The sequence below is a fragment of the Myotis lucifugus genome, unplaced genomic scaffold (genome assembly GCF_000147115.1).
Source record: "Myotis lucifugus unplaced genomic scaffold, Myoluc2.0 scaffold_11, whole genome shotgun sequence".
NCBI lineage: Eukaryota > Metazoa > Chordata > Mammalia > Chiroptera > Vespertilionidae > Myotis > Myotis lucifugus.
Genome location: NW_005871059.1, coordinates 5,351,359 through 5,376,293, shown reverse-complemented (window position 1 = coordinate 5,376,293; position 24,935 = coordinate 5,351,359). Strand labels below are relative to the sequence as shown.

Sequence of the window (24,935 nt, the reverse complement as noted above, 5' to 3'; positions counted from 1 at the left end):
CTATATTTGATTTCAATTGTTTACTGAAATACGTGCAGTTCCTAAAACATAGCACACTTTTCACTAGCATTTATGTTATTTTTGCCCATGTTCTTCCCTCTGCTGGGAGTTCATCCTCCTTTATTCATATTGCTTTCATCTAACTCATGCCTATAAATCCCTCATAACAGCATGGATGTCCTTGACCCTGTCTGACCTCCTTCCCTGGCCATAAAATCTGGATCAAGTTCCGTGACTCCACAGACACTGTAGAACCTATTCTCACCAAGACACAGACCTCTCTCCATTCTAACTGCCTGACTACTTCTCCATGTCCCTTCACCTTCCCACCCAACTAGTATCAGCATCTTTAGGAGAAGAGCGCTGCCCCTTTGTGTACTATTGCAATACCCATCCTGGCATGAGGTTCACACTCCATAAAACATTGTTGAGTGAATGAATGAACGAATCTCACCTTGAGGGGAATTTTTTGGAAAACTCTGAAACACGTTCTGGGAAACCAAATTGTTCTGAAATTGGCATGTTGCTTGCCCCACACCTCCGGGAGAAGTAGGCAGCATTGGGGGAAGTCGGGAGTCTTGGCTATGACTTTTCCTGTTGCACTTGGACTGGATGACTACACGGGCAGAGAAAAGCTTTCGAGCATTCCTCAGGAGGGACCCTTTAGCCAGCTGCCCGATCTGAAAGTAAGACTCAAATCTGTAGTAATGACTGGGGGTGGGGTAGGCAAAACTTTTATTTGCAAATAACTGAACCCAGAGTATGCCGTGAGAGTACTATACAGTTTACAGTTAACTTAGCAATATATCCACGTTCAAACTATTGGTAAAAATAAAATGATAGTTATTTATAGGCGCTTACTCTGTTGCCATCCCTGAACTGGGCTCGTCATGGCATTAGCTCCTATAGCAAAGCCTGTGAAAGGACTATTGTGATCGTTTTTCAGGTAGGGAAACTAAGGCAGATCAAGGTTGAGTAAATTGCCCAAGATCACCAAACTGAGTAAGTGGCACAAGCATCCTGAGAACTGTGTTGATGCCTGCGCAGTTCTCGCAGGTGAGGAGCAGATGAGTGGCTCTGGGCGTCACTGTCTGGTTTTGAATCTGCGTCCCACTTGGGGAGGGACTCTGAGCAAGTTGCTTAACTTCTCTTTGCCTTAGTTTTTTTCTCTGTAAAATGGCAGTAATAACAGACCTGCACCATAAAGTTGGAGGGTAAGCGATAATGTATGTAAAATACTTAGAAGAATGCCTGCCAGTAAGTGAAAATAAATGGCTGCCATTATTAATTACTAAGGGCAGTTTGCATATGAGTGTTTATTATATACATAACCATTCTAATATATTTATAGGTATATGTGTTTGAAAAATGGCCAACTGTTCTTTATGCTGATCCTATTTTTAAGAAGTGATGGTAAATATATATTGTTTTAATTTTAAAGTCCCAGCTTGATAAAATAAAATGATGATATCTCTATATGATTCTCTTCATTACCCTGATTTTCTTTTTTAACATCAATGGTGTGAGAAAATGATAACTTTTTCTTAGCATTTTTGGAACGCAAACTTAAAGACATTTAGTATGGCCTTTAAGGCAGGACTGGTTGTAACCTGAGGCCAGGATTCCTGATTTTAATGGCCACAGCACCATGACCAAGTGAGCTGGGAGCATGGAGCCTGAGGCCTCTCCTGGGGCACCTTCCTTAGATGTTCCCTTGGTGCTCAGTGTTGGGGTGAGGCAGGGGCTCTCAAAGGTGCCTTGTGTGGCACCAGGGCAGTCTTTTCACATGGTCTCCAAAGCCATCCCACCCCAAAATTCTCAGACCCTTAAAAATGACAGCAAATGAACTCTGCTTAGAAAATTCACTCAGGCATGCACACAGGGCTGGCCAACCCAGGGTCCTTCATACGTTTAGATAGTGAATATTTGAAACAACTGTCTCTATCCCAATATGCCATAGCTAAACAGAAACAAGGGAAATAAAGTGTCAAACGCTAAGTATTGCAAAATACTGGGGAAGCAATCATTGAACCATTGTTACACCCTATGAAGCATTCCTAGCAATCTTGTCATATTTGATTAAATAGCAAGGTTTCATTTTCACAGTAATACTAGAGATTTTTCTTCCATATTTTAACTGGTTATTTAAATATTGTGGTAAAATAATATGAAAAGTGTTTAAAGTATAGCTACAGTTAAATTAATTTAACATATTTACCATATACCATATCTCAAAGTTATGTTGAAGCACTGAGAATCTGAGATGCAATAATAGCACAATAGTCAAGATTACTAGTCTTGGGGTCAGGTAGACAGAAAGACTGACTTTTGAATCTCAGTTTTGCTACTTGCGAGCTCTGTGACCTTTGGAAAATTACTTACCCTTTCTGTGTTTCGGTTTTTTCATCCATAGTTATGGCTATTAGTACCATATAGGATGGATTGAGATCATGTATATGTAAGTCTTATGTGGCTGTCCTTTAAGGGAATTTTCGGTTTAGCTCAGTACTTTCTTCCATCTCCAAAACAAAAATGCAGGCTGGTGCCTTAGCATGCAGCGGATATATTTCTGAAGATCTTGTAGAAAGAAGGAAGAGAGGGTTTATATGACATTAACACTCTGTAAACTACCTTAATACGTCCCCATTACACACTTCCTTTCTCTGCCAAAGTTACTCTGTGGCCTCTCTGCCTATCAGGGACCCGTTCTCTGAGCATCGCTCAGCCTGGGTCCAGTCTCCTCTCTATTTCTGGGACAAGCACGCCCCTTTCATCACTCATGGAGATGAGCTTTGACACTGATGTGGGACCAATCCCACACTGGTACTATAGAACCTGCCAACATTCACTCCGTATGATTTTCTTCATCTCACGAAACCTGTAAAGAACTTATTGTGGTGTCTGGAACACAGCAAGTTCTCTGTAAATGTTAGATGTTGTATTATTATGAGAAGTGGGGAATACAGCACTTATAGGCGAATATTAAGTTCAATGTTTGGTCTGATTTCTTGCAGTTCTCAGACGAGCGTGTGTCCTACTATCTCTTTGTGGATAGTCTAAAACCTATTGAACTACTCATTTGCTTTTCTGTGTTGGTACGCTGGGGAGAATCTGGAGGTAAGCGAGCTCTGAGGAAATTATAGACTGAAAGCCCAGCACACTTTCATTCAGTCCAGGGGAAATACAATAATGAGATTTTAAGGCCCTGTATGAAGGAACTTCTTTCCTCGTCAGACCCTCTTCAGATGATTATAGGAGATGGTGTGTATATCTCCTGTCATCGTCTTGCTCCCCAAACATCAAGGGTTGTGCTCACTTTTACCACCCACACCTCTTCCTGCGGTCATCTGTTCACCTCCTTGGCACACCTAGTCACCCTGTTCTTCAATTCTTTCAAAATCTATATTGAAGAACATGAATTGTTTTTTCTTTATTTTGACAATTCTAAAGATCTTTTTTTCTCATCCACCTACTTTCATGATTATACTTTAGAACTCATTGTACCAATAACTGCATCATCTCCATCATCTCAATTTCAAGCTCTATTACAAACCCCCTTCCCCCCATCCTCCCACCCCCTGATTCTCCAGTTCACTCTCTTGGGAACTCTCACTCCTACAATTGTTTGACTTCACTGGGACTACCATCCATTGACTCTACCACTTTTCTCTTTCCTTTTCTTTACTCTCCTCATGTCTTTATTTCTCTCATTACCAGTATATTTTCCATGCTCCACCATTATAATTGTATTCTCACATGTACCTCAACCCTCTCATCTGACGTTCCTGGGGAAATCACAATATTGGGTGAACTCAACAGTGGAACTCTGCACCAATCCTGTGGTTACATCAGAGCAGCTGAATGTGACTGAAGAAAAAAAATAACCATATCAGCTAGCTTCACTTTAAATCGAGGACCTCAGCTCTCAAAAAGGCCTTGGGGCACCGATGACATTTCTCAAGTGTGTTTATTCTCCCACTCTCGTTTTTCTGGATGTCTATCTTAGACCTTCAAATCTCTCCCTTCAGATGTTCTCTACCCACTCTCATCCTTACTTATTTTCAACTGATGATGTTTTTACTGAAGAGATAGAAAAAAATTCAGAAATGGTCTGCCTCATCCTCCCATAATGGACTCTCCTCAGCTTTAGTCGGCCTCCCTCCTCTTCTAAGGGATGGACTGTTCCTGCTTCTCACTAAGACCAGCCCTTTGCACACACACACACACACATTTGCACAAAATATTAATTATTTGGCTTGTTTTCTTAAAACATTTATCTCTAACTAAAATTAACAGTACAATACATATTTTTGAGTGCTTCATATTGAAAGTCCTACCAACGTCGAGGGCAGAGACTATGCCTTTGCACTGAGATATAACCAATGTTTTCAATGGTATCAAGAATATAGCAGGTGAGCAATAAATACTTGTTTAATAAACTTTTCAAACTTTAGTGGTGTAGGCTTAGTAGTTCTACCTAAACAAGAGCTCCGAAGCCATACCATGTCCTCAAACATTTAAATTCTATGTGTATAGAGGTGCTTTGGGTCATGTTGGGACCCTTATATACTCAGCTTGAGTATTATCTGAAAATAAGGTAAAAAGATAAGTCCCAGAGGTGACTATAGTTAAAAATACTGTATGGTGTATTTTAAAGTAATAAGACAGTAAATCTTAAAAGTCCCCATCACAAAAAAAAAAAATGATGTGTGGTGATGGATGGTAACTGAACTTACTGTGATAATCATTTCATGATATAGCATATATCAAATCATTATGCTGTTCACCTTAAAAGAGTGCAATGTTATATATCAATTTTATCTCAATCATTTTTTTAAAAATTTAAAATGTATTTTGCCCTCAGCTACAGATGAAAAATAGTATTTTTATGTATTTTAAGAGCAAACACATAATATTAACATTAAATATATGTTAATTATTTGCTATTTATACACCCAGTCAAAGCTAAGAATCAAAAGTTAAACCTTTGATAAACAATGGACTATTTTGACCTCGCTTTGCCACCCTCTTAGGAAAATCTTGACGCCTTTTTTTTTTTTTAAGTACATCTAGAGGTATATTCTAATTACTGCCATAGATAATAAAAGTGATGGTTCACTCCAATAAATGTCCTTGCCTGCTCTGTTCCTCACGTTCCCATCCCTGGTTTCTTCACCTGAGGAGATGCTTATGAGGAAGGAAGATCTGAATTCCACTTGAATATTATTTCCAATAAATAATTACCCAGAGTAATTTCTAATGTTTTATGAAAATATTAGAACATCTCTATTTCCTGATGTTATTATGATTAATGTTGTGAAATGAAGGCCAGCTACACTCTAACAATAAAATTTTAATATGTTTCACTTTTTCTAGCTCTTACAAAAGACAGCCCCCAGGTAGAGCCTGGACTGCTTATAGTTGAAACATTTTTTTGGAAATCTGTGAAGCCACGTGACGTCATTCTGAAGATTTATACTTATAACACCAAGGCATCTATGGTTCGCCTGCCTATTGGGTATGGAATGACTTTAATTTTCTCAAAGTAGGAATTTTTAAAGTCTTGTAAGCTGTTAATTATTAAGTAATTAAACAATAAGGAATCTCAGATATTGTTCCCTAATGTGATTTGATAAAGAACAAGCTCCGGGAGCCAATTCCAGCATGTCAGCAAGGGCTGAATCATCTGGAGTGGCAAGGGCATGTCCCCAAACCTGAAAAGGGATGATTGCTTGCTGCCAGACCGCTCAGGGCATCTTAATCTACATGTTATTGCCTCCTACTGGCCAAACACCTGAACAGCCGTAGGCAAATTCTTCCAATCTGACAATGGACTCTGTAAATGAAACCTGACCCTTTGATGTGTGTATGCCTGCTCGCCTCAGGACAATTTGTGTTAATAAAAAGCATGGGGTCCTGAGACAAGGAGATCTTAGTTTCTTTAGCTAGGCTCCTCTGACCCCCAAAATGCCTTTCAAAATTATTCTTCGTCTTTGGACTCTTTATTAAGTTACACACAGCCCTTCTCCAGATTTCTGAACCCTTCTAGATGCTGGAACAAGAACCCCGGCAAACAAGTCTATCATTATGGTTCTTGAGAACAAATAAATTGAAAAAATGCTGTACAAAAAAACCTCTTCTGGAAGATTCATAATTGTCAGACTAGTAATTTCTTTAGTAAAACATATGGATTAAATTTATTTAATCCAGAATTTCCTAAAATTCATTTATTAAAAAATCCTTTTAGTTTTCTTGTAAATATTATATTTCTTAGCAAGAACCATGATTTTATTAAAAAGATTGAGAAAGAGAGCATTTCCCCTGCCAAACCATAGTTTTATCTGCAGTTTATTTTTCATTTTACTTGTAGTTTTATTTTTCATTAAGATAAAGTTGACTAATCGCATCACATTTTCCATTTTAAAGAAAACAGGAATAATCAAAGAGTGTTTTTGATTTTGGTAAATAAAATTCAAAATATTACCTCATATTTTAGATGAATTAAATATTTTTCCTGGATTTCCCAAGATCAATCATGTTAATTCTATGTGATCAATGACAAGCTATGGCTCTGGTACAAAAAAAAAAAAAAGCAGAAGCAACAAAATCATCTGCTAAAGTAATCTATGGCAAGCATACAATATTTATTAAAATATAATGAATTTAAAAACTTCAATAATTCTTACATCTGCCTTAAAAACTCTGGCATGGAGAGATTCTCTTAGAAATCTTTCTCTTTCTGAGTGCTCATTCATCGAGACAACTAAGGTCAGGGAACTAATAAAGAATCTTCTTATATTCACGTTTTCCTCCACTGGGCTTCAACTGTCAACATGTGTGTTTTGAACGTGCTCTAATTGCTCAATAACTGAGAGAAATGAATCACCTGCTCTCAATGACCCTGCAACCTGGCAGGAGAGACATAAACCACATTCATGAAAGTATGTATTTGTGAGAAAGTGACTATGAAATCTACAGAGTCCTACACCGTGAATTATGGTTGTTCAGGAAACATGAGAGGTGTCTTTCCCAATGTGACTGCAGTGTGTGAGAGGTTCCACCACAGTGTGTACATCTGTCACTTAGTGTAACTATTTTTGTCTGACAGTGAAATGTAGTTTCTATGATATCTGATGGCTCTTTACAGTGAAAATTCAAAGGGCTTTATTCCATCTGTGTTAAAGAAGTCATTGCTTACTAATGTTTAACTTTGGGCACAAACTGTCATCAAGAAACACACAGAGGCAAGAATTCCAACAAAGGAAGCCCTTGGTCCTCAGCATTCTCCATTCTCTCTAGGAGGCATTTGCTGCTCCTCACTGCGTACTCGCCCATCGGGCACTCCGTACACGTCTGCAGCATGGTGAATTTCGTCATCGGGGATGAGGATGTGGTGCTGCCCAACTTTGAGCTGGTAAATAATTTTAGCAACTGTGACGTGTGTGTGTGTGTGTGTATGTGTGTGTGTGTGTGTGTGTGTGTCTTATTTTCAAAGAATTTGCACTAAACCATGTTCTTATTTTATATTTGACTTACCCATTTTTAACCCTTTAAAACTAATATGAGTATATTCTGCAAGAAATTCCTGAATATGACATGTACAATAAACACTCTAAACTCTCTAGGGATGCAAATAAAATAAGTTTAGCTTTTCTCTAAAAACTACCTTCACCTCTGCTCTGTTGAATCCTCTTTCACATCTGTAAACATTTCACATAGATTCCATCGTATTAGTGGTCTTTCGGGAGGTAGAAGGATCAGTACAGTCCTTTTTAATACAGTTTAAAATTTGATATTATACCTCTCCCTTGGCTTGAGGAACCTGCAGTGTGTGTCCCTGGGATTCAGGAGGAGAGGATCATGGAAGGTTCTGTCCCTCTCCTTCATCTCCCCTTCCTCCTCCTCATGGCCTCTCCTTGGTTTCTGAAGGAAGAGAGGAGGTTAATGGATTCAGCACCTCCCCCGAGGGCCTGTCTCGGTTTTAGACAGTGGTACCCTCTTTAGATATGTAGGTATGTACATTTGGGGGGCAGATTTGCATAGGGCCTTCCCACTACAAAAGTCAGCTTTATTCCTTCCCCCAATCCATCTCCTACATAGCACAGTTTCATAGTAACAAGATGGGATTTTCTCAGCCAGAGAGTAAACTCTTGGTCAGGGCAGCATAAAATGGCTTAAAATCAACTCCCTTCTGCTGTATTTCCGTGGCCCAGTCAAGCTGAGGTTATGCATTCTTGCCTCTCTGGACAGTGGTTGTGCAGGCTGCCCCGTGGTTGCCTCCAATCTTTGCTGCACCATCTCTCACCAGCCTCTCCCTCCTGCTCAATGGACACAAGGGAAGAACAGCAAGCCCACGTTATTAATAGAGGTCCCTCATTACCTTCATTATGTTTACCCTGCTTATTTTAAATTCTTGTTTGGTCTTTTCTCTCTCTAAAAAAATAACTGCTTTAGATCGCATGGATTTCCTGCTTCGTTTCTCTCATTGGTGGTTTAACTTCCTAGGTGCTTAGTTATTTTGGTCTGTGAACCTCTATTTCGCTGGGGTTATCAACTCCTCCATCTTATAAAATTATTGGGCTCAAGGCCAGGCCCCAGTGTTCTTTGATTCTAATGAAAAAGCAAAAGGGGACAGACTTTTATTGTTTCTTCCTAGTTGGTAGCAGGAAGGAGCCAGCATCCCATGCTAGTTCGCCCTCTTCTTTTTTAAAAAAAATATATTTTTATTGATTTTAGAGAGAGAACGAGAGAGGCAGAGAGAGGTAGAAACATAGATGAGAGAGAATCATTGATCAGCTGCTCCCTGCATATCTCCTGGTTCATGGGCCAATGCTCAACCACTGAGCCACACTGGCTGGGCAACCATCTTGTTTTCTTGATCTTTATTGCTCTCTCCTGGACCTTTCCCTGCCCATCTGTCCTCAGACCCCATGCTGTTTTTGTCAGACTAATCCCTAGATATTCTTCAGAACTAAGTCTGGATCTTAATACTGTGGAGAAGCTCCCCCTAACTCCAATATCAGGTACGTAGTCTTCCTATGTGTTCCCACTGCAGCAGGAACCACTTCCTTGTTTGAAATCTCGGAGACAACACCACCCAGCGAACGGCCGTGGTGAAATAACTTCTCCATGAGTAACTATTGAATCAGCCATGTAATAGAGACTTAATATATTCACAGAAATGAAATTGTTGTTAACCTAACTCCACTTGACTACATGAAAGTGAGGCTGGCTGTGATGCCTTGTCTTCACAGGAGAGCTTCCGTTTTACAGAGCAGGCTCTCACGATTTTGAAGGCTGTTGGAAATGTGATTGCTAATTTCAAAGACAAGGGCAAACTCCCTGCAGCTCTGAAGGACCTACAGACAGCCCACTACCCGGTGCCCCTCCACAACAAAGAGCAAACTGCACAGCACTTCAGGGTAAGCACGTTCACCACATGATCTTCTTAGGAGGAGACTTTCTCATAGAAAGTGACTCCCAAATCAGAGCCTGAGAAATATTGTGGATGAAGGCAATTTGGGGGGAAGCAGAAATGATGGAATAGGCAGAGTGAGATGATAAAGAATGTGGTATTCTGACTGACTTATTGCCAGAGGGAAGTGGGCTGGAGAAGAAGGTCCTACTATATGGTAACAGAAGATTTGACTTTGGGTGGTGGGCACATGGTACAATATACAGATGTTGTAACATAGAAACTCACACCTGAAACCTATATGTTCATGTTGACAAATGTCACCTCAATAAATTTAATAAATCAGAAAAAAAAGAATGTGATATTGGCTGCTGTGGGCTGCTGTGGCTGAATTGTCCAGGGGATGCAGATGAATTAGGATATTTTCAGAAGGGTCCCACTAAAGGATGGGAGATGGTGACACACCCACCAACTCTTTCAACTCTTTTTCCACTGACAGATGGTTACTCCTAGGGGCAACGTAACTTCCCCACAGTTAAAACTTCCTCGGGGGTGGGGGTGGGGGGTCTGAGTAGTGTTCTGGCTTCACAGAAAGCATCGAGGGAGTGAAACAGAAAGACTCCGTGGTACCCGCTAGGTTTGGGTTTTTCAATCCAGACATGATTGAAATGTCGGGCCAGATGATTTCTGTTGTGGGGCATGGCTGGCCTCGAGATGCCAGTAGCATCCTGTTTTGACAACTAAAAATGGCTTCAGACATTGTGAGATGTCCCCTGGGCAGTAGCATTGCCAGATCTAGCAAATAAAAATACATGGCACCTGGTTAATGTTATTTCTTTTATTTTTACTAAAGACATTTTTAGATAATTTAGGTTTACAGCACAATTGACAAGTTACAGAGATACTCTCCCTGCCCCCCCGCTCTCCCGCCCCCAAAAACACACACACAGGTACAACCTCCCCCATTAGCAACATCCCCACCACAGTGGGACATTTGTTACATCGATCAACCTACATTCACACATCATTATCTCTCAAAGTCCTTAGCTTACATTAGGGGTCATTCTTGGTGTTGTACATCCTATGGATTTAGACACATGTATAATGACATGTATCCATCATTATGATAGCAAACAGAGTATTTTCACTGACCTAAAAATCCTGTGTTTTACCTACTCATTCTTCCCTCACCCCAGCTCCTGGCAACCACTGCACTTTTCATTCTCTCCATGGTTTTTCCTTTTCCATAATGTCTTATACTATAGCTGGCATCATACATTATGATTTCAAATCGGCTCCTTCCACTTAGTAATATACTTTTAAGATTCCTCCATGTCTTTTCATTGCTTGATAGCTCTTCTTTTTAGTGCCGAATAATATTCCATTGTCTCGATGTGCCACAGTTTATCCATTCACCTGCTGAAGGACATCTTGGCTGCTTTCAAGTTTTGACAATTATGAATAGAGTGGCTACACACATCCATGTATTAGGTGTGTGTGTATGAACATAAGTTTTTAACTACTTTGGGTAAATACTAGCCTGCATGACTGCTGGCTCATAATAAAAGAATGTTTAGCGGCTTTTTCATTCCCACCAGCAATGAAAGTAAGCTTCTGTGGCTCCATATCCTCAGCAGCCATAGGAGTTGTTTCTGTCCCACGTCCTGGCTTTTCCAGTGTGTAGTGTTATCTGGTTGTTGTCCTAATTTTCATTTCCCTGATGACATACGATGTGGACCATCTTCATATGCTTAATACCACCTGCATGTCTTCTTGGGTGAGTTGCATGTTCAGCTCATTGGCCCATTTTTAACCAGGTTATTTGTTTTCTTATTGTTGAGTTGTAAGAGTTCTTTGTATAATCTGGATAATTGTTCTTTATTATATGTGTCTTTTGCAAATATTTTCTCCCTTTCTATGGCTTGTCATCTTATTCTCTTAACATTTTCTTTCACAAAGCAGGAGTTTTTCATTTTATGTAGTCTAGCTTATCAATTCTTTTTTTCATGAATCATGCCTTTAGTGTTCATCTAAAAGGTCATTGCCATATCCATACTCACTGTTTTCTCCTAGGTTATCTTTTAGGGGTTGTATAGCTTTGCATTTTATATTTCTGTCATTAGTAGATTTTGAGTTAATTTTTGAGAAGTATGTCAGGCCTATGTTCTCAAGTTATTTCAGCAAGTTAAATTTTAATTTTTATATTAACAAACAACATGTACAATAAATAGGACATATACTAAAATTATTTATACAAAAATATTTAATGTATTATTCCAATTTAACTGGGTATTGGGTTTTGTTGGGGAAAGGTAATTAAAAACAAAATCTCCTCATAAAACCTCTCTATGAAAATAGAAGGGAAAGAAGATAATTTTGTCATTGAATGAGTATTAAACCAGGATAAAATGCACATCACATCAATCTGTGAAACAGATTACCAAGACAGAAAGAAATCTCACCCTCTTGCATGGCCAAGCACATATAGCCCATTACAGACATGTTCTAAAGATAGATGGTGACTAGTAAAAAAACTTGATAGCACCATCCTTCACACAGAGTGATTACTAAATGCACTTGGTATTGGGGCTGCTTGACTGAGTTTACTAATTGACTCTATTCAAAAGAAAAATAAAGTTCTCTAGTATTTATAACAAAAGTAGTTTTTGCAACTTAGATACTAGAAATGGTGGTGTCATCTCCCAGAAGATTACTTTTCAAAAAGATGATTCCAAGGTCCTTGAAAAATATATTTCTGTATCTTAAAGCCGGCAAGGGCTTATTTAGCTTTTATAAAGAATTGCATACATTTTAAAGAGAGAGAAAAAATTTAAAATGATAAGTTTTCTAAGAAAAGGGAAGACAGGATCCTCTTCCCTTATTTTTCATAAGGAGAATTAAGTGTCTCATTATTTATTTATTTATTTCTTATATTTCTTTATTGATTTCAGAGAGGAAGGGAGAGGGAGAGAGAGAGAGAGAGAGAGAGAGAGAGAGAGAGAGAGAAAGAAACATCAATGATGAGAGAGAATCATTGATCAGCTGCCTCCTGCACGCCCCCTACTGGGGATCGAGCCCACATCCCAGGCATGTGCCCTTGGCCAGAATCAATCGAACCTAGGACCCTTCAGTCCGCAGCCGACGCTCTATCCACTGAGCCAAACCAGCTAGGGCAGTGTCTCATTTTTTTAGTTGTATTTTTCCTTTGCAGCATCCTATTGTTTTTATTTGGCAATCTTACCTGGGATACAAATCACTCCCAATCGAAAACCATTCACCTGGGGCATGAATAATATACAAGAAATATCTGCCGTGATCCGCCTCTTGAACCAGTATGATTGTGCCTTCTTTAGGTGAACTCTGTCATCCACTCTTAAAATGGTGGCTCAAGGTGGTAGTCACAAGCTCTAAAATTATTAAATCATTATCTGGCAAGGCAACAATAGAGCCCACTGCTGGCCGCTGGCCATGATTGGTCTTTAACACCTCTCTCCTCTCCTTCCCATCCCATTCTAGATCTCCCCTTTCTTCCAGCCAGTGTTTCATCTGATCTAGTTGGTTGCCTGATGGGTGACTGAGACCACCCATCTGATAGATACAAGATCTTGACTGCCTTACTCTTATCAGGCCGTGATTGCTACAATTAATCATTTTTGTAGAAGCACCAAGAAGTATCTGAGCAAATGCAGACATAATTCTTCCTGTCCCCATTTTGTGGCAGAAACCCTGTTCTTCCCCAACTCTGTTATATTAGTTCTGTTTTTCCTGCTTGTCCACCAGGATGAAGAACTCAGTCTTGTCCTTAGCATGAGTCATATGTCATAGTTAAGATTTATTGTAAATTATGTTGTGTTGCCTGGTGGGGTCTTTCCCTGCTACCCAACTCCAGGAATCAGATCCTCCATTCCAGCAAACTCCCTGTTGTGTGGACAGAAAACACTAATTATGGCAAATGAGTGACATGATGGTGAGAGAGACAGTCCTACTTCTCATTTTTAAATCCTAGGTCTGTTTTAGCTACTATCTATAGAGCACTACATATTGGCCTATGGTTCTGTACATGCATCCTGCATCCTGGAAGGTACTGCTTCAGTTATGCAGGGTGTCACCTCCAGGCATTTATTTTTTAGCTGAGCCTTTTATATGCCATTCCAATCTACCTAAAATTTTATCAATTCTATCTATGATATATGTTAGGACCAATGGGTTCCAAACATTTCCCGGTAGTTAAATCTGTATAATGTGACCCTTGGTCCAAGAGATGTTAGGCTGGATCCCATGTTTGTAAATCAAATTTTCTGTGACAGTTTAGATAGTGTTGGCAGAGGTACTGAGCACAGGAAAAGCAAACTCATATCTGAGTTAAGTATCAATTCTAGAAGGGCTTGCTGCCTCTCCTTGATAGAAGTCCACTGAAACAACTTGTCACCAAGTGGCTGACTGGGCTCCTCAGGGGACAGCACCATATCAAAGGATCAGTCAGTTTCTGTTGCCGACAGGTTAGACAGCTCAGCCTGGGTGGAAGAGGGCCCATGCTGTTGGGCCCATTCATACTCACTATCCCTGCTACCAAAGGGGCCTTTGTGCATGCATCATTTACACAGTAGGGAGCTATTGTGGTAATGAAATCTCTTCATCTTATATTTTGAAAATTACACATCTATATGACATTTTTCAGAGAGCCAAGTTCCATAAATCAATAGATTCCAAGGTATTCTCAACAAATCAGGTGCATTGTGTTATAAGCATCCCATGGATAAGCACTCTCCCACTAGTAAATCACATTTGTGTGTGTGCTAGGAGGTCTTTCATTAGCATGTTTATGACAAAAATTGGACCAGGTGATCTTTCTGTCTTTCCTGGCCTGTCTAAACCTCCAGCAGACCGCTCTCTTGCTTTGGATCTCCCGCAAAGCTGATGGTTCTTTGAATCGTTCAGTACGTTCTTTAGAATAATATTCCCCAAAGCACAATATTCTACCACCACAATCCAGAGAGGACCACCAAGCATTGTCCTTTTTCTTCATTGCAATATCTTATGCTTTACTTTAGAGGGGATGTCTCAGCATATACAGCCCTCTGGACACCTAAAATCTCCATTGATGTGGTAAATTCATGAATCTCTATAGGGATTATTCCCCACTCTCTAGCATGCATGTGTCTTAATCATGAATTTAGAGTACTGGCCACTTTCTGCCCACAGAAAGAGTTCACTGAATCAGCAGCATTCACTTATAGACCAGAGTGATGGACTATAGAATGAAGATGATCAAGGACTATGAGCTCTCAAGTGTAACAGAGTAAAAGGATTAACATACTTATATATTGATTTTTTCAATTTTTATCTTGAATGTTGAAATATTTAGGACATTTTTAGCATGTCATAGAAAGCTTCAAGAAGCTGGATGTGCGTATGTTGATCTATTACAAGAATACAGGGACATTATTTGACACCTAAGGATAGGAATGACTCAGTGCGGAACTGCAAAGAGGGAACAGAAGACCCCTAGAACTTTCCTTTCTTTTTCTATTTATAAATGTCTTTTCTTTACTCCTAAGTTCATATCATGGAAAATATGGCTCCTCCATTTTACATCCTTTTCCCATATGAGGCAAGTCTAGAATGTCTTGGTCCTGATTTTATATTATTGGCCAAAGTGACAATGATTTGCTCTTGATTAACCACTTGCACTCAGGATTGCCTACGATTGCCGGGTGATGGGGCAGATACAAATACAGGTTATGCGATTAGGTGCTGGTTTCTATACATATGGGGAGGAGTGAAGAGTTGTCAGAAGATGTGCACTAAGCAGGAACTGTATCAGTCATTTGCCTTTGAAGGAACCGTATTTCACGCTTTAAGATCAGAATGAAATCAGAGTGTGTGCTATAATTGGTGGTTCCTTATAATTGTTGCTTGTCAGGTGACCTCTAAATTCTCTGTGCTTGTGGACTTGTTTATGAGGTTTCATATCATCATTGCTTCAAAAGATGTGTCATTATGTGTATCATTTGACAAAAGCCTAATCCTTCTGGGAAGAATATTAAATGGCATAATAGAGATTCTCAAAAAAATGTGAAGGAAGAGAGATTTTCCTCATACCAAAATGACTCCCTTAAAGGCTTAAACAACAACAACAACAACAAAAAGAGAGAAAGGTGTGATTGACAAAAAGTCACCTCAAATGGTACCCCAGGAGCTCTGCATAATACACTTAGCATAGCGCTTCCTGTGGACAGGGAAATAGCTGAAAGTAAACCAGCAGAAATGTGTTGTGGTTTCATTGTTATTCTCAGTGGCTTGACTGGATAAATGGAATCCCTCAGCATTTTAGGTTAAAAATCATGAAACAACATTGCAAGATGGAATATGCGTTTTTATTGTTGTCTAAAATCATTCCATCAGTTGTCTTTAGCAAGATAAAAAATGAGCCAGCACCAACACTTTCTGAATGAGGGTCAGTGGCTTCAGAAAACCCCAGGGACAAAACTAGAATATTCTTTAGGCAATGATGCATCTTCAAAGCCTTTGATAACATGAAGGACACATTATATAGGAAAAACAGATGTTAAGTATTTTCTTTTATTACATGTAAATAATTTTATAAGCAGTAGAAAGAAAAACATTCTGGGGTTTGTTTGTTTGTTTAATCCTCACCCCAGGATATTTTTCCATTGATTTTTAGAGAGAGTGGAAGGGAGAGGGAGAGACAGAGAGAAACTCGGATGTGAGAGAGATACATCTATTGATTGCCTCCCACATGCCCCCTACTAGGGCCAGGAGCCTACAACTGAGGTACATGCCCTTGGCCGGAATCGAACCTGGACCCTTCAGTCCACAGGCCAATGCTCTTTCCAAAATGGCTAGAGCGAAAAACATGTTTTTAACAAAACTAGAGGAAGGTTAAAATATCAGTTATGGAAATCAAAGAACGATGTTAAGTATTATCAAAAAATAATTTGTAAAAGTATGAGTTTGAATAAGTTTTTGGAATATGTAACCAATTTATGTAGATTGTTTTATTTTTCATGTGTGTTTAAGTGTGATAAATGATGAAAAACTGTGTCTAAATCTAAAAGAGCTTTTTCAATAAGAAGTAAATACTCATAGATAATAAGAAAGTGATAAAAACTCTAAGTAGTCTATTTTCTTTCCTGTAGCACATGAAATAATAGTTTCTTACAATAGATGGCATCTTAGAATCTATGAAATACTGTATTTAACTTGCTTAAACTCAAGGACCATACTATTTTTTATCTTATTCTGAATCATTTCAACCAGTTTAATGTTATATTTTGATTGAGTATACATTATAAAAATTGTTATTAGTGATAACATTTTATGAGATTAGAAAGTCATATGATTATTTTGGTTTCTTCCTGGGTGAGTGAGACTTTGAAGAGTTTTTTTGTAGATTGTGCATATATCTGAGAAATATATTTTTTAAACTTTTAGAGTATCTGAAGTTTTTTAGACCTCTCTGACCAGGTAATAGTATTTTCTTGGTTTAAAAAATACACTAACCTATTTCTGTTTTAGTGTTTTCACACTTCCTTATGGCGTTTAATGAAAAAAGCTCAAGTAACGAAACCTCCTTCATCCTTTAAATTTGCATTCCGTGCTATGGTTTTGGACTTGGATGCACTCGATTCCTTTTTGGAAGAGCCTTCTGTAGGTACTGATTAATTTTAGATAATTATTAGACAAAAAAAATTCCCATACTCACATAGGAGAAATAATTTGAGAGAAGTGCACTCAAAGTGTTTGTGGAATTGTAGAGTTCAAGGTGTGCTCTGGGATGCTCACAGGGTTCCAAGGTTCTTGTGTGTCCCCTACCACACATACATCCAAAATCTCCTTGTTTCATTTGTTCCTGGCCTTAAAAGGTATGAAATTCCCTAATATTCAGGGTGCCCCCCCCAAAAAATGTATACATACTTTAAAAGCTGATAGCTCAGTTTTGAAAATGAAATGTATTTTAATGTACACTGCCTTTATTACTATTCAAAGTGTGTGTATACATTTTTGGTATACCCTATATACAATATGATTTGAGGGATTCTGGAAAGTTTTTCTGATCCAAGTAATATTCCTTTCCCGCCTCTCCCAATACTCCACTGTATTTCCACCCTTTTAACATTTTCTTTTAATTTTGAGAGAAGCCTCTTGCTACTTTCACAGAAGACTTGTTAGTAGTTCACTAAGGTGTCAGTATTTAGTGTTACCTTCTCCAGAACAGTTATTTTCTAAACAAGGATCATGTACAGAGGACAATGTTAAATAAAATAATAAATCTATGGTGGTGGCGCCTTATATGTCAGAGGGCTTTAGTAGTTAAAGACATTGAAAATTGGGGAAGAGATTAAATATAACTTTCAGTGCAAAGTTTATTTTTCTATGTCCAGCAGAATTCACTGAAGTGAAATATTACATGCCAGTAAATGATAAAGAGGCAGTAGCAGCAGCAATTAAAATTCAAGCCGCATGGAGAGGGACTTACGTGAGATTGCTTATGAAAGCTAGGACACCAGGTATAATTTTCCAATCACTTATAAAATGAACTTGCCTATATATCAATGAATATTTGTGCGTGTATTAATGAAAAATATTTTAGAGTCATGTTACTTTATGAATAGGCTAAATATTTTTATTTCTATAAATATTGAAATTCTTTGAGATCAAGGTACATTGTCAGTACATTCACTCTCTTGCTTCCAGAATTTAGCACAGAGTAAGCACACAACAAATACTTGCTAAAGGAATGAATGAATGAATGGGAGAATGAATTAATGAATGACTCAATGAATAGGTAAATGAAAGAATGAACGAATTGAATGAAGACGCTTCTATATATGCCCATGGTAACATACATTTAGAAGACATACATTTTAAGTGTATTGGTATATTTATTAAATCAAATATATTTGTGCACACAAAATAAACAATTGTGTGAAAAGGTTTAACAACCTGTTGCAGTAAAACACTGCAGAGGCAAAAAATTAATACAATTATTTTCATACTGCAATTTTGTTTACATTTACATAGGAAAAGCCTTACCTCTAGTAGAATTCTTCGACTTTATTGAAACATTTTGTTGTAAGAAATGTCTTTTACAACATTAATGAGAATCATCCAAATGTTTGCCTAAGCAGTAAAAACTATACATGCACAAATGTAGCACAACCTAACTAGATTGCATAGTTTCGTGAAAGAAAAATATTACTGTTACCTGATTTTTATATTTCTTCTATTAGAAAAATGATTATAAATTTTTCAAATAAACTATACAGTAAAATATACTTTTTATTGTCCAATTGCTGCAAAAGTTACATTCATATGATCATTTTTTCTCTTGATGAAGACAAAATTTGAGCAATTTAAAAGTGTTTTCATAGTATTTGCACGCCTTTCATTCAGCACATACTTATAGAATAATGAGTATTCAGCACTGTTCCAAATTCTGGCCTTATAGGAGTGAGTAAAATTGGCAAGGTTTCTGCTCTGATGAATCTTGTGTTCTACTGGTGGTGGGCAAATAGTAGACAAATAAATATATTAAGATATTAATTTCAGATACTGGTAAGTACTTTGAAAAAATCAAGATGAGGTAATTAGAAACATGTCAGTCTTTTACATCAAATTTGAAGTGTTTACTATAGATTTGCATTTTTCTTTCTAAAACATTTACTCTTAAGCCATTTGTGGATTATTCTTTAGGTTGAACTTAGTGGAATCTTATTATCCACTGTTTTTTTTTTTTTGTTTTTTTGTTTGTTTGTTTTGTTTTTTAGAAAACTTGGATGGATTATTTTTTCTCACATGATACTTTTCAAAACAAAGTTTTGGTGCGATAAAAAGATCTGATGTGAACTCATTAATGAGTATTTTATTAGATAAGAGAATATTTTATGATTTTTTAAGCTAAAAATAAAGTGAAAGCATAAAATGGTGAGCAATGCTGTCTGCTAGAGGGATATATCTTTATATTTTATACATGATTTTGCTGCTAATAAAGCCTATGACTTTGATACCACCTGACTCATGAGTTTCAACTTCCTTTGTAGAAAGAAGGCTTTGAACAAAATAATCTTCCAGGAAACTTACAGCATTTATATTGTTATTTTTATTGCTATTTTTAGACACAAAGGAAAATGCCAGTGTTGCAGATGTTCTTCAAAAAGTTTGGATTCCATTGGAAATTAATATAGATCAGTATGCAGTTTCTCTCTTAAGGTAAAACAATATAATGATATTTCTTTTTTTACTTAAAAAATGTTTAAATTATAGTTGACATACAATATTATACTAATTTCAGATATTCAGCATAGTGAATAGACATTTATATAATTTATTAAATCATCATCCAGATAAGTCTAGTACCCATTTAACACTGTACATAGTTATTACACCATTATTGACTATATTTCCTATGCTGTACTTTACATCCCCATGACAATTTTGTAACAACCAATTTGTACTTCATGTTTTCCTCTTTTTCACCCATCCCTCCAACCCCATTCTGGCAACCATCAATTTGTTCTCTGTATTTATGGATTTGTTTCTGTTTTTTTTTCTTTTTCTTTTTTTTTATTTCACATGGGCCAGAAACTACACCCAATGCCTTACTCTCATATAAATGAAGTGCTAAAAACATGACCTCCCCTATGAGGGTATAAGATCAGTTCACTGTGGAGGTATATTTGAAACACAGGCATAAACACAATTACTCCCTGGATCATGAATTAGGTTCTTCCTTGAAAAAGAACTTCAGATTACTTTGGGCACCTTTGAGTGACATCTTTCATGATTGACCTGGAGTGGTCTGCCCTACCTTGATGCCATGACTGATGAGCCCCACAACTCCCTTTGATCAATAACTGTCATACTTTATGCTAATTTTTACCAATTTCTTATTTTGTAAATAGAATTTATTTTTAAGGTTGCTTTTGCCATTGGTACTTAAATTGTTTTTATATTTCTAGACTAATGTTTAAAAATAAGTGCAAGTCTATTGAATCTTATCCATGCTATCAAGATGAAGAAACTAAGATTGCTTTTGCTGACTATACTGTAACTTATACAGACCAGCCACCAAATAGTTGGTTTATAGTATTCAGGTAAGGTTCTCATATATTGGTAAGTGATGTCTCCCTTAAATGGCATCTATATTCACATGAATAGAGTTTTATTCATGACCGTAGTAAATGTATTAACTTGCAGGTTGCTTTCACAGCTTAGTTAAAATTTCATTTACATCTGCTATAGATAAATGAGATAGTACAGAAGTGTTTATTCATGTTTCCTTAAACAAAATATGAAAAATGTGAAGTTAGTTATTAGAGCATTTTATGAGTATGGTAGCCATAATATAATAAATTGATGTGCTTTTAGTATAGAAAGAAATAATTTAATTTCTAAGCAATGGCATATTAGGTAAAAGTCATAAATTGCTTACAAAATTGGATTTCTGAAAAGGTTTGCATTGGCATGATAAAATAATATGTTAATCATCATTTTAAGGGAAAGAAATAGGTGCACCTTATAGTTATTCAGAACTTTAAACTTATGTGTTTATTTCTTAGTATCAAACCTAATTTCAAACTTTCTTTACAATTCGTGTCAAGAGAAAGTTCATGCTTTTGTAATTACAGAGAAATATTTTCGTTTCATCAAGATATGATTTTGGTTCCCAAAGTATATACTACAATTCCAGTCTGTATGCTCCATGTTGTTAATAATGACACAATGGAACAAGTGCCAAAGCTGTTCCAAAAAGTGGTGCCTTATCTTTATACCAAGAATAAGGTAGGTATAAAATTTATTCTCCCTGTCCGATAGAATGGCATTGAGAAGCTTGCACTTTGTAGAGGTTTCCGGAGGAGGTAGAGTGGAGATGCCTTCAATCTACGTAACAGAGGAATAAGATGATGGTCTTGTTCCATAGAACTTCTATTATTTGACAACAGGATGTACTTAATGTGAGTGCTAGGACATTCACCTCTAAACCCTCTTCTCTCTTCTCTCCAAATTAAATAAGGAAAGGAAAGCAATAGACATTCTCATTATTGAAATCATAATATCATACAAACCCTTAAAATGGAAATGGAGCTAAAGAGCTCATTTAGTCCTATCCCTAAATCAAATCAGCTGGTTGTCTCAGTTTCCCACTAGGTCTTTATTCTATTTCTAAATATTTCAGATGACTGTGATTACACATCCACTCAGCGCCTGACACCCTATATTTTCTAGGGCTACAGTTCCTTCCCAGGAGAGGAGCACTTGGCACATTACTCCTGCTGTGTGAACGACCTGTCATTCACTGAAATCACATTGCCTCTCTATTTATTTGAATCTCATATTTGTGTTTTTGTTCATTTCCTCTGGGGGGAAATCATGACAAAAAATAGTGTATACATGCACTGGTAACCAGGAAATCTACTTTAGCTGTGATCTTTCATTGTTTAGCTGTATGACTCTGAACTTCACTTTTCTCTCTGAGCTGTGGTTGTAACTGACTTCTGAGATCTACATCAGTCTATGATTCTATGCATTATTTTGTAGAAATTAAGATATACCTATCTAATGAGTACTGATTTATAGAAAAAATTAAAAAGTTTAATGATTCCATAAAAAAACCTAATAGCTCTTTTGAGTTTTTTATGGATTTTTAAAAATAAGACCTAGATTTCCTTTTGAATAGAAACATTTATTTAATTTGTGATTATTGGAAATAAATAATCACAAAGACTCATATGGAAAAGATGATTTCATTCAAGGGGCAACTCTATCAAGGTCATAAATGTCATCAAACTCTAGAAATGAGCTCTTTGTTTTACTAGGTAAGTAAACTTATATTAGTCACTGACACTTACTTACAGTTGCTAATTTTGGTAGGGACCATTTGAGTTGAACCAAAAACGAATCTGATACTTATTTACAGGTAGCATACTTTGTTGTTTGGATTTGGTTTGTTTTGTGTTTATTAACTCCAGTGAAGATCTCTCTTCTGTGACTAAACATGAATTTGGGGATGTGATGGGGGAGCTCTAAATGATGCATTTTCAGTCAATATGCAGAAGACCATTTTATTTTCCATCTATAATAATTAAAGCATAATATGCTAATTAGACTTTCCTGACGAAGCCGGGCTGCGAGGGCCGAGCCCCTTGCACAAATTTCATGCACCAGGCCTCTAGTTTAACTATAATTTTTAATTGCAAATTCAGGGTTGTAACAAAGGTAGCTACCCCCCCCTCTATCCTCTCATTTTAGCTAATTTGGGAGGGGGGATGAGAGAATGGGGAGGAGGATGTCTAATAGCAGCTTCAGTGGTCCCTTTTGTGGCATGGTTTTCCTTTCTTAATGATTCCTGATCTTTGAATATTTCTCCAAATTATCTCTGTTCCTTCCATATTGTGGTTTCCAGACCTGAATGCAGCCTCTAAGAAAAATCTTGACCCACCTAAATGTAAGGAGGATCATTATTCCATTGTTTTGTAGCTCATGATTGCATTAGCATTTGGCACCTGAAAGATATTTTAACATTTGGTCAACATTTTTCAATGTATGTCCACATAACTAGTGTCCCTCAAGATATTCATTTGTTTTATGTAAAACAAAACAAAACAGTATTCTAGATTTAAAAAATAAAACAGGGATAAACATTCGGGATTGTTTGTTTTATTTTTTCATAATATTTCAAAAACTGTGATTCAAAATACCCATTTATGAAGTTTTTCATTGTGCAGTAGTCTATTATGTTTCCCATTTTACTCAAGAGTCTTAAAATCATTTAGAATAAGCCAGGTCTTCTCTTATAATCCTATCACTGGTGTAGCTTTAGATTTTCACTTACCAATATCTATTCTATTATTTTATAACTCTTCTTTTACCTATCAAAGTTATTCTCTAAGTCTACCGGTGGTTCTCAACTTTCCTAATGCCGCGACCCTTTAATACAGTTCCTCAGGTTGTGATAACCCCCAACCATAAAATTTTTTTCATTGCTACTTCATAACTGTAATTTTGCTACTGTTATTAATCGTAATGTTAATATCTGATATGCAGAATGTATTTTCAGGGGTCGCGATCCACAGGTTGAGAACTGCTGGGACCAACAAAAAATAAGAGTCATTTTACTTTGTTTTGCTTCTTTAATACATTAGTACACAAGTTCAAATAATAATGAAAATAGCAGTAAATCTTTGCATTACAATTTGCAGATAAAAATACTTTCATATAGCTGATTTATTTTCCTTTTCTCCTTGCTCTAAACATATCAAAAGGTCTTTATTGGTGTTGCAATTCTCATCTCATTATGAGTATTTGAATTCAAGTTAATATTCCTGGACATTTATTGCAATGTTATGCATTTATTCTATCTTGTGCATTCCTGATTTTTGTTTCTGGCAATCTAAACACATCAGAGAGCTTCCTCTCATCTGATAGCAACTGAAATACAAACCTATCTTTTTCTTTCTTATTAGAAGTATCTGGAGTTATAAACTCAAAATTACTTGGAGCTCTTGTGTCTCATTATACTATTGTGCTTCTTTGTACCTCATTATCATCTCTTACTTCACTGACTCCTTGGCCAGATATCCAGTTATGTTGAACCCAACTATTGCCCACTAGTATGTCATCCCTTTCTCAGGTTCCTTAGCTGCTGCTTTTCTCCAGCTTAAAGAGCTCATCTCCAGACTCACATTTCGGTTTCATGGAACCAGATCTGCTGTAAATTTGATAGCTTTACCTCCCAAAGGAACTACATTTCTATAATCTCTTCTGCTTTTCTCATCTTGTACTTAGATGATTCTGAGAAGACAGGGATATCAAGTAGGAAGCTACTGGGGTACTCCAGGATGATGCAATGATGAAAACCAATAAAACAATTTATTTGTTTTTATTTATTACTACCATTAATCACTTTATCTTATAGGTAGGGAATCACACAAATCAGAGTTAAGTTATTCATTTTCTCTGAAAACATGTCAGATGGCTCTTTCTAGGAGGGATTTCAAGAAATAACACTACTGATTTGATGTTTGTCAAAGATCTTGGGATCTTTATGAATATCAAGATGATAAAGTATTTCAGTACTGAAAAGCCACATATTGTACATTGAAGAAACTAGCGACAATGTGACTTCGTTCTGTGTAATTCTGTTTTCTTATAGAAAGGATACACATTCGTGGCTGAAGCATACACTGGTGACTCATATGTATCAGCCTCACGATGGAAACTGCGTCTCATTGGTTCTTACAACCCACTCCCAAGCCTCTCTCGAGATTTTCCATGCAGCACCTTTGCCATAAAAGAAATCAGAGACTACTATATGCCCAATGAAAAGAAAATTGTATTCAGGTATGAATATAATTCAGTACATGATAGAAGGGGAAATGCAGTCTTCTTAAAATATTACTTTTATTACATTTTTACATATTAGTATTATTAAAAATAATAAATTCTGTAGCAAAATTCTGAGTCATTTGGAATTTCAATTTATATACTCTCTTAGAAA

The 24,935-nt window shown here is 37.0% G+C and overlaps 1 protein-coding gene across 1 annotated transcript in view; it reads left to right on the top strand.

Moving 5' to 3' along the window:
• The window catches only part of ADGB (androglobin), a 109,029-nt gene that overhangs the window by 45,833 nt on the left and 38,261 nt on the right, over positions 1 to 24,935 (top strand). Inside the window, exons 17-26 of the mRNA XM_023750094.1 lie at positions 3,015 to 3,117; positions 5,377 to 5,518; positions 7,300 to 7,414; positions 9,255 to 9,422; positions 16,955 to 17,090; positions 17,821 to 17,946; positions 19,555 to 19,648; positions 20,398 to 20,532; positions 21,067 to 21,220; positions 24,591 to 24,778. Coding sequence (XP_023605862.1) covers positions 3,015 to 3,117; positions 5,377 to 5,518; positions 7,300 to 7,414; positions 9,255 to 9,422; positions 16,955 to 17,090; positions 17,821 to 17,946; positions 19,555 to 19,648; positions 20,398 to 20,532; positions 21,067 to 21,220; positions 24,591 to 24,778 — 1,361 coding nt within the window. The remainder of the gene's footprint in view (positions 1 to 3,014; positions 3,118 to 5,376; positions 5,519 to 7,299; positions 7,415 to 9,254; positions 9,423 to 16,954; positions 17,091 to 17,820; positions 17,947 to 19,554; positions 19,649 to 20,397; positions 20,533 to 21,066; positions 21,221 to 24,590; positions 24,779 to 24,935) is intronic.